Source organism: Oncorhynchus tshawytscha, linkage group LG18, assembly GCF_018296145.1.
Source record: "Oncorhynchus tshawytscha isolate Ot180627B linkage group LG18, Otsh_v2.0, whole genome shotgun sequence".
NCBI classification, from domain to species: Eukaryota; Metazoa; Chordata; class Actinopteri; order Salmoniformes; family Salmonidae; genus Oncorhynchus; species Oncorhynchus tshawytscha.
The window spans coordinates 19,783,287-19,794,372 of NC_056446.1; the positions used below are offsets into that span (position 1 = coordinate 19,783,287).

At 40.0% G+C, this 11,086-nt stretch overlaps 1 protein-coding gene across 1 annotated transcript in view; it reads right to left on the bottom strand.

Moving 5' to 3' along the window:
* Positions 1-9,711, bottom strand: part of LOC112217352 (protein cornichon homolog 3-like) — a 47,101-nt gene extending 37,390 nt beyond the window's left edge. The window contains exon 1 of the mRNA XM_042300794.1: positions 9,169-9,711. Within this exon, the coding sequence (XP_042156728.1) occupies positions 9,169-9,246 (78 nt within the window). The 5' untranslated portion in view covers positions 9,247-9,711. The remainder of the gene's footprint in view (positions 1-9,168) is intronic.
* Positions 9,712-11,086: the final 1,375 nt, after the last annotated feature.

The following is an 11,086-nucleotide window of genomic DNA, read 5'->3' on the forward strand; positions in this document are numbered from 1 at the left end:
TTCATTTTCTCCAGGTACATTTTTAATCAACCCTGAGCAGAATACAATTAAAACGGTTTGATGACTGGGTGCAGTACATCTCTAAAACTGGAAAGGTCATCATGGACTGAAAGGTCTGTTCTGGACTGCACACAGTCACTGCAGGCTGATGCTCTACATGTGTGACATGTGCCCAGTGCAACCGCTTGGAAGCCTCACAAACGTTTCCTCGGTGAGTGGAGATTGCCCATTTGGGGATTGCTGCTCTTTTTGAAGTGGCAGCCGGTAGCAGTAGCAGTGCTACATGAGGGGAATGGACTTTACCTAAACCCAAGAGATGATTTGGGATAAGTTGGACCGCAGAGTGAAGGTAAAACTCCTTCACGACAGTTGGAAAAGCATTCCAGGTTGAGAGAATGCCAAGAGTGTGCAAAGGGCAAAGGGTGGCTATTTTGAAGAATCTAAAATCTAAAATATATTTAGATTTTTTAAACACTTTTGTGGTTACTACATGATTCCATTTGTGTTATTTCATAGTTATGATGTCTTCACTGTTATTCTACAATGGAGAAAAAAGTAAAAATAAAGAACACCCTCGAATGAGTATGTGTCCAAACTTTTGACTGGTACTGTATATTATCACATCATACACGTTTAAATGGGTTTCATGATTACAACTATTTCATACAGTTGAAGTTGGAAGTTTACATACACTTAGGTTGGAGTCATTAAAACTCATTTTTCAACCACTCCACAAATGTCTTGTTAACAAACTATAGTTTTTTCCAACAATTATTTACAGATTATTTCACTTATATTTCAATGCATCACAATTCCAGTGGGTCAGAAGTCTACATACACATGACTGTGCCTTTAAACAGCTTGGAAAATTACAGAAAATTATGTCATTGCTTTAGAAGCTTCTGATAGGCTAATTGACATAATTTGAGTCAATTGGATGTGTACCTGTGGATGTATTTCAAGGCCTACCTTCAACTCGGTGCCTCTTTCCTTGACATCATGGAAAAATCTAAATATATCAGCCAAGACTTCAGAAAATAATTGTAGACCTCCACATGTCTGGTTCATCCTTGGGAGCAATTTCCAAACGCCAGAAGTTACCACATAAATCTGTACAAATAATAGTATGCAAGTATAAACACCATGGTACTGGTCTGATGAAACAAAAACAGAACTGATGGCCGTAATGACCATCGTTACGTTTGAAGGAAAAAGGGGGAGACTTGCAAGCCCAAGAACACCATCCCAACTGTGAAGCACGGGGGTGGCAGCATCATGATGTGGGGGTGCTTTGCTGCAGGAGGGACTGGTGCACTTCACAAAATAGATGGCATCATGAGGCAGCAAAATTATGTGGATATATTGAAGCAACATCTCAAGACATCAGGAAGTTAAAGCTTGGTCTCAAATGGGTCTTCCAAATGGACAATGACCCCAAGCATACTTCCAAAGTTGTGGCAAAATGGCTTAAGGACAACAAAGTCAAGGTATTGGAGTGGCCATCACAAAGCCCTGACCTCAATCCTATAGAACATTTGTGGGCAGAACTGAAAAAGTGTGTGCGAGCAAGGAGGACTACAAACCTGACTCAGTTACACCAGCTCTGTCAGGAGGAATGAGCCACAATTCACCCAACTTATTGTGGGAAGCTTGTGGAAGGCTACCCGAAACGTTTGACCCATGTTAAACATTTAAAGGCAATGCTACCAAATACTAATTGATCGTATGTAAACTTCTGACCCACTGTGAATGTGATAAAATAAATAAAAGCTGAAATAAATCACTCTCTACTATTATTCTGACATTTCACATTCTTAAAATAAAGTGGTGATCTTAATTGATCTAAAACAGGGATTTTTTTACTAGGATTAAATGTCAGGAATTGTGAAAAACTGAGTTTAAATGTATTTGGCTAAGGTGTATGTAAACTTCCGACTTCAACTGTACAATATATACAGGGCAATTTAGCATACAGTGAAACAATGTGACTTAATTTTATTGATATCACAGTGATGAATAGCCTATGAGGGATTCATGAATGTGTGGGACTATGTGCAACCACCAACTGAACTAAACCCTAGCTGACTAGAGTCACTTACACTGAGCGCACAAAACATCAAGAACACCTGCTCTTCATGACATAGACTGACCAGGTCAATCCAGGTGGAAGCTCTTATTGATGACACTTGTTATTTCCATTTCAATGAGTGTAGATAAATGGTTAAAGAAGTTTAAAGAAGGATTTTTATGCCTTGAGACAATTGAGACATGGATTGTGTACATGTGCCATTCAGAGGGCAAAACAAAATATTTAAGTGCCTTTTAACAGGGTATGGTAGTAGGTGTCAGGCGCACAGGTTTGTGTCAAGCACTGCAACGCTGCTGGGTTTTTCACTCTCAGTTTCTTGTGTGTATCAAGAATGGTCCACCACCCAAAGGATATCCAGCAACTTAATGCAACTGTGGGAAGCATTGGAGTCAATATGGGCAAGCATTCCTGTGGAACGCTTTCAACACCTTGTAGAGTCCCCGACGAACTGAGGCTGATCTGAGGGGGAGTGCAACTCAATATTAGGAAGGTGTTCTTTATGGGTGATTCTCACGAAATCTTGGTTTCAAAGATTTCAAACATGAAATCTTTAAAAAGACTTAAAAAATTCATTTTCGGCATTAATAAGGTCTGTAGTGTTTGTGAGCATTAATTTAAAAACATTTACTGACAATTTAACACCTTTTTGAACATATTTTCCAAAACAAATCCTTAAAATCTCATTACCGCAATGGTCTGAAAACGTGAAGACCATTAGGAAAGCTAATACATTTTCAAATGTAAAAAAATGTATTATTAACGCTCATGCGCACTTGAAACCCTATATTTTTAAATTAAATTTTTTATTTGATTTTGACTGATTTCTCTCATTACCGCAACACCTTCTGCAATCTACAAACCTAATATTTTGGATATTTAATTGAAACCTGACATATTTTCAAAATGATGTGGCAAGCCTGAAAGAACGGAACGTATAGATTCTGCACATGCATTTAAAAGAAAATGACTATTTTTCCCATTCATCAAATTAACATTAAATGAACACCTGTTGCGGTAATGACACATAGGTTTCTGAAATTAGGTCAATGATTTTGGTATACAAAGACTGAGGTATGGTTAAAAACATTATAAAATGTAATGTAGAAAATAAATTCGATAATATTGGCACAATCGTGGGTTCAAGTTCAATCAATTTAATTTTGCAGTGCTTCAAAAGTACATAACATATCAAATCAAATCAAATCAAATGTATTTATATAGCCCTTCGTACATCAGCTGATATCTCAAAGTGCTGTACAGAAACCCAGCCTTAAACCCCAAACAGCAAGCAATGCAGGTGTAGAAGCACGGTGGCTAGGAAAAACTCCCTAGAAAGGCCAAAACCTAGGAAGAAACCTAGAGATGAACCAGGCTATGTGGGGTGGCCAGTCCTCTTCTGGCTGTGCCGGGTGGAGATTATAACAGAACATGGCCAAGATGTTCAAATGTTCATAAATGACCAGCATGGTCGTATAATAATAAGGCAGAACAGTTGAAACTGGAGCAGCAGCACGGCCAGGTGGACTGGGGACAGCAAGGAGTCATCATGTCAGGTAGTCCTGGGGCATGGTCCTAGGGCTCAGGTCAGTTGAAACTGGAGCAGCAGCACAGTCAGGTGGACTGGGGACAGCAAGGAGTCATCATGTCAGGTAGTCCTGGGGCATGGTCCTAGGGCTCAGGTCCTCCGAGAGAGAGAGAGAAAGAGAGAATTAGAGAGAGCATATGTGGGGTGGCCAGTCCTCTTCTGGCTATGCTGGGTGGAGATTATAACAGAACATGGCCAAGATGTTCAAATGTTCATAAATGACCAGCATGGTCGAATAATAATAAGGCAGAACAGTTGAAACTGGAGCAGCAGCACGGCCAGGTGGACTGGGGACAGCAAGGAGTCATCATGTCAGGTAGTCCTGGGGCATGGTCCTAGGGCTCAGGTCCTCCGAGAGAGAGAAAGAGAGAATTAGAGAACGCACACTTAGATTCACACAGGACACCGAATAGGACAGGAGAGGTACTCCAGATATAACAAACCGACCCTATCCCCCCGACACATAAACTAATGCAGCATAAATACTGGAGGCTGAGACAGGAGGGGTCAGGAGACACTGTGGCCCCATCCTTGGACACCCCCGGATAGGGCCAAACAGGAAGGATATAACATACACAGACTAAAAACAGGGAACACATAAAAACAACACATACAAAAACATTAGAACAGCACATGTCGTCATCACTACATCGTCACTACAAGAAACTAGCTCCCTGGTATACAGAAAATGCCCGAGCCCTGAAGCAAGCTTCCAGAACATTGGAACGGAAATGGCGCTACACCAAATTGGAAGTCTTCCGACTAGCTTGGAAGGACAGTACCGTGCAGTATCGAAGAGACCTCACTGCTGCTTGGGCATCCATTTTTTTTAGCATATATATGATTAGCATATATATATGCTAATTACTCTTGCTGTATCCTCTCCAACCCCTAACCTCTCTCTCCCCTTCCTTCTGTACTCTTCCAGCAGTTCTGGGTTGGTGTCAACTTTTTCTCTGAATTTTGTCAGCCTTTGCTAAAGCTTTCTTTTTGTCACTTGCTGACTGTCTGCAATTAAACAGGACATAAATCAAAATATCAACAGTTAGTAAATAATATTTAAATAAATTGTTCATTATGTATATTTAAAAATATAGTCTATGATTAATTTCTGATTACCGAAACAGAAGTTCTCTCTACCGCAATGGGCCTTACATTGCAGCGGTAAGTCAGAATGGTGTTGCGGAGGATGAGGAACCTTAGCATGTTTTGTTAACAATAGAGAAGACATGATCACTAAGCAAATTTTTACTCAATGTACATAGACATTAATGAAGTATATTTTCATAGAAATGTTTAAATCTAACATTTTATAAATGTGAAAAATGATCGATATATGATAGTCAATACTGTCATGTACGCAGTCTGACGAGAGAATGTTTAACTTTTAACTGGAGAAATATAAGGAGATCTGCTTACCTGGTAGCCATCTTGAAGTTACTGGCAGATGTGTTGCTTCATTCAAATTCAAACTTTATTTAAAATTCTCTGTGTGTGTAGACAGTCCTTCAATAATGTTGCAGAGGATGAGAACATCAGTCATGGACACTTAATTTTTCCACTATTTTCATCATTATTATACATGTATATTCAGTTAATATTTTTTCTGTCATTTGAAAACATTTTTTTCTGAATATTTTCATTTGACTCCGTTTAAATGACAAAATAACATACAGTTGAAGTTGGATGTTTACATACACTTAGGTTGGAGTCATTAAAAATTGTTTTCAACCACTCCACACATTTCTTGTTAACAAACTATAGTTTTGGCAAGTCGGTTAGGACATCTACTTTGCATACTTCCAAAGCTGAGGCAAAATGGCTTAAGGACCACAAAGTCAAGGTGTTGGAGTGGTCATCACAAAGCCCGGACCTCAGTCCCATAGAAAATTTGTGAGCAGAACTGAAAAAGCATGTGCGAGCAAGGAGGCCTACAAACCTGACTCAGTTACACCAGCTCTGTCAGGAGGAATGGGCCAAAATTCACCCAACTTATTGTGGGAAGCTTGTGGAAGGCTACCTGAAACGTTTGACCCAAGTTAAACCATTTAAAGGCAATGCTACCAAATACTAATTGAGTGTATATAAACATCTGACCTACTGGCAATGTGATGAAATAAATAAAAGCTGAAATAAATAATTCTCTCTACTATTATTCTGATATTTCACATTCTTAAAATAAAGTGGTGATCCTAACTGACCTAAGACATGGACTTTTTACTAGGTTTAAATGTCAGGAATGGTGAAAAACTGAGTTTAAATGTATTTGGCTAAGGTGTATGTAAACTTCCAACTTCAGACTGAGCTGGATGCGTTGCGGTAATGAGAATTTCAGCAGAAAATGCAATAAAATACAAAAATAATTCATTCCTAAATTGAAATGACTGTTTGTGCAAGGTAGAGAACACTATAATCTTTATTATAATATTTTGTTACATTACTAAATGACATGTTTTTTATTTAAAATCATTACTGCCATGGTTTTTAATGGTTTCATGAGAATGACCCTAATGTTTTGTACACTCACAGCCTACAAGATTAAGATAAATGTTATTATACTGCACATAGATCGAAATTATAAGCAATATGTCCTTCCCACGTAACACCATGCTCAGAGGCCAGTAGCATTGAGTGGAGGAGTCAGTGTGAGGGTTCGTTAGACTTGTGAATGTCCTGTACTTGCTAGAGGCTCCAGTATGAGGCACACATTGAATCAGCAGGAGGGAAACCACTAATACATATGACTCCTTCACAGTTCCCACCTACGCTTACTAACCGGCATCCATTAAATGTCAGAAAAACAAAAACAACATATGGCCACCATGAGATTGAATGATGTTAACTTAACGTATGCCCTCTTCGCCAATGGGGCTTAACACATCATATGAGTACGGGGTGGGGGTGGGGGGGTTCCCATAATTTACTGGTTCCACAAGAGCCGTTCACATGGACCTGTTAATGGCCACTCATAATACATCATGACAGACCTGGATGACATGGACAAAAATAAATTGACTGAATAATCATGATAACAATCAATTGAACGATACGTTTATAACATTAATGTGCATCATTTACTTTTTTTATACCACTCTTAAAACTACTACTACTACTACTACTACCATGTTGTGGCTATTATTGGCCCGTTTCATTTCAATCTTCACATTCTAGTAAAGGTTACTTTTCGTTATTATCGATATCAGTAAATTGTCCTCGATAAATGATCGGGATCGATCATTTTCGGTTTATTGTCACCCAGCTCTACATTAGGGGCTCTGGTACACCGAGGGAAATCACTCAACCATTTTGTGTCTGTGCGTTTCGGAGCAGTGTGGAGTTTAGGAGAACACAGTTAACCTTGTATGTTAATTAAAACACCCTCTAATCTGTTACAAGCAGTACCAGTAGTGATGGTGTAACTGGGATTACATGATTGACTAATGATATTTCAATCTGGGCAGAACCTAGCTAACTAACCAGTGAGGAGTGACTTGTAGGAGCGTTGATCAACCTTGAGCTAGTTTGCCATGAATTAATCGATTAGGATTCATCTAAAGTGCATCCGTTACAACACGTTAAAGTACATAGAGTCAAGGGTTTCAGATCATTCAAAGAACTTGACGACTGAACGTCAGCTTGTCTTTGGCACTAACATAAAAATGTTATGTGTGGTCTGGACATGTGAAGAAGTGTCACCACCGAGACTGAAATGATAGTTTCTTGGACACGACAACTCAACAAATCATAGACATCAGTCAACGTCGTGTCTGACAGGGTTCTCATCAGTCATCCCCCAGTATAGTACATGCCCTGTGAGAGATGAGGCTGCTTGTTAACAGGCAGTGAGTAATGACAAGACATGTCCTGATATTCCAAACGTCCTTCCTTCTGAGTACCTTTCCCTCTGTAAATATGAGAGCTCAGACAGAGGAGTTTAGAGCATGTCAGGAGAGGAGAGAGGAGGATGTATAGGCCATGTTAAACCTGTCAGGTCCACTTAAAAACAAGCAGAACTATAGTAAATCTGTCAAGTAGAGGGATAAGATAATGGGCAGGACAATTAGATGACAGACCGTTAAAAAATATTGTTTCTCACTGTAGCATGTATGGGCACATTTCACTGTCAAACTGCATGGGACCATGTATTGCAATCACTTAGATGGTGTCTAGATGACAGCCATGCTGTAATGTGAAAAGGGCTGGTCATTTAAAACCTTTTTTTCTTTTCTATAAATGTGATAGTAGACTGCATAACAGGCTATTCCCATTATGCTCACTTACTGTACAGTAAATACTATAGCTTTGTCTGTAGCTTATGCCCGTGTTTGTGAATGAGAATCAGGTTGCTAGAGGTATCTCCACCCTGCCATCATAAGCATTGTGGTTCCCATATGTCTCAGTTTGGTTTGGAACATGGTGCTTTAAGAGACCACGTTTGTGGGTCTGATTCCCGCATGGCCCGAATACATTGAAATGTGCATGAGTTGTAAGTCATTTCGGATAACACTGTGTTAAATTACCACAATACAGTATATAATAGTGATATAAACATAATGAAAACAGCTATGTGGGAGAATAATGTTCTAGGTATAAGCTGTATAACTGTAATGTGTTCTTCATATCGTGAGTTGCAGACAGTCTCATTATATGCTAGATGGGATTTGTCCACTGCTCTGTAGTCCTACACGGGCCTGACAGACAGACAGATGCCATGCCTCCTCCTGTAATTGTTGGGGCTCAGTAGAACACCTGAAGCTCTTCAATCTCAGGTCTGTTGCTATGCAAAGGCACGACGGGGGCCAAGGGCATTGCGACCTGACCCAAATCTGCCGTCACATAAAACGCCGCAGGAGGGCGCGAAGGCTTGAGAGTAAATATTTCGATTATTCAAATATTGTAATGCATTCGTATTGGAGTTTCTGTATTGCAGGGATTTTAACAAAGACAATAACAAACCGATACAAATATGAGGGAGGGAATTTGTCTCAGTGGGCTAGAACAGCGTGTCCAACGTCTCCAACAGATTTCCCCAAAATTCCAGAGCGGTGCGTAATGCCCGAGTCACGCTAATTATTGTAAATCCTTTTGATAAAACTATATTTAACAAAATTTGCAATAACAATATAAAACCGATATGACCATCATGTAGTAGAATTAAGTGAAAATGCAAGCAAAGAATTCTGTGTTGGGCTGAACGTCCGAGATATGGGTGCACACCTGTCAATTTTGGGATTTTCTTCCCCCTGCCCGTTAGAGCTGGTGGGTTTACAAAGGAAGGTTGGGCATTGAAACTGCACCTTTCGAACCATCAAAATCCGTATTGATTATCTTGAGCAAGGCACTGGGGATGTGAGCAGGTAAATACATGCATTAGCCTACGCACTATTACGCAATATTATCCATAACCATTCAAAATCCCCAAAAAGGCTGTGAATGTATTTTTTTAAACTCATAACACAAATCATAATTATATAGCAATAAAAACTCCACTTACATGCCATATCGCAAAGAAGATCAGAGAAGCACAGAGGACCAGCGACAGCATATAGCAGAAGGCAGCGAAAGTGAACATAATTGAACACCACGAGAAATGTCACCCAAAAGAGAACTCGGCTGAATTTTTTTTTTAAAGGATTATGTTGCCATGGCAAACCGAAGTGATAACGACGCCATCACTTTGCCCTGAATGTTGCAACAAATTGTTGCAGAACGTCCAACGAAACGCTCGTCCCCGGTCTCACTTTGAAGTCCAAACGTGTTGCCGCCAAATGTTTTAATTGGAAATTAGACCAGTGGACTCGATATGGTGAAAACGGACAGACATTGTTACACAATAGCAAAGTCCAAGCGATGTCTTGAAATTGATATCAAGAGATCCAAATTATGCACAAAAGCATCCAGGATAGGAATACTGCTTTTGACAGGTAAATGTTATCCATACAGTGACTAAAGAGAATCTTGTCGGCTACTATGTGATGGTATCTCCCCAACAATCCTGGCACTAGGCATAATAAACAGCGTCTTCAAACCACAGTTAACCTATAGCTCCACCACACCGAAGGCGCAGAGTCTGGCGCCCCAACAGGTGGATTTAAAGGGCCAGCGTTCAAGCTGTAGGGTTTATCAACTGTATCTTCCCAATTCCCATCCAAAAGCACATGTTTTTTAAGCTTAATTTAGTTTTTTTTGCAACTATAGGCTACTCTAGGCAATATGGTTGTCATGTGAATAGTAGATGGAGCATCCCAAATAAGCCACACATTCACACAGACAGGGTTTAAAAATCAAAGAACGCCTAAAATGATTCCACAGATGATTTAAATGTTGAGTATGGTTTGGATGGATATATTGTGATGGAGTTACAAATTGTGATTGACTCTGCCAAAGCCTTTGCCAATTTACGGACATTTGACAGGGCACCATTATGTGAAAGTCAAGTTATAGGTCTTGACTACAAAAAATGTTTAATAGCCTACCACTATTATACACTATATATACAAAAGTGTGTGGGCACCCCTTCAAATTAGTGGATTCGGCTATTTCAGCCACTCCCTTTGATGACAGGTGTATAAAATCGAGCACATAGCCATGCAATCTCCATATGCAAACATAGGCAGTAGAATGGTCTTACTGAAAAGCTCAGTGACTTTTAATGTGGCATTGTCACATGATGCCACCTTTCCAACAAGTCAGTTCGTCAAATCTCTGCCTTGCTAGACCTGCCTCGGTCAACTGTATGTCCTGTTATTGTGAAATGGAAACTTCTAAGTGCAACAACGGCTCAGCTGTAAAGTGGTAGGCCACAAAAGCTCACGGAACATTATTGCCGAAACGTGTAAAAATCGTCTGTCGTCGGTTGCAACACTCACTACCGAGTTCCAAACTGCCTCTGGAAGCAACTTCAGCACAAGAACTGTTCATCGGGAGCTTCATGAAATGGGTTTCCATGGCCGAGCAGCTGCACACAAGTCTAAGTTTACCATGCTCAATGCCAAGCGTTGGCTGGAGTTGTATAAAGCTGATGAATCACGCTTCACCATCTGCCAGTCTGAAGGAGGAATCTGGGTTTGGCGAATGCCAGGAGAACGCTATCTGCCCCAATGCATAGCGATAAACTGTAAAGTTTGGTGGAGGAGAAATACTAGTCTGGGGCAGTTTTTCATGTTCCAGGCTAGGCTCCTTAGTTCCAGTGAAGGGAAATCTTAACGCTACAGCATACAATGACATTCTAGACAATTCAGTGCTTCCAACTTTGTGGCAACAGTTTGGGGAAGGCCCTTTTCTGTTTCAGCATAATTTTTTATTTATTTAACCTTTACTTAACTAGGCAGGTCCGTTAAGAACACATTGTTATTTACAATGATGATGTAGTGTACATGACAACGCCCCCCGTGCACAAAGCAAGGTCCATA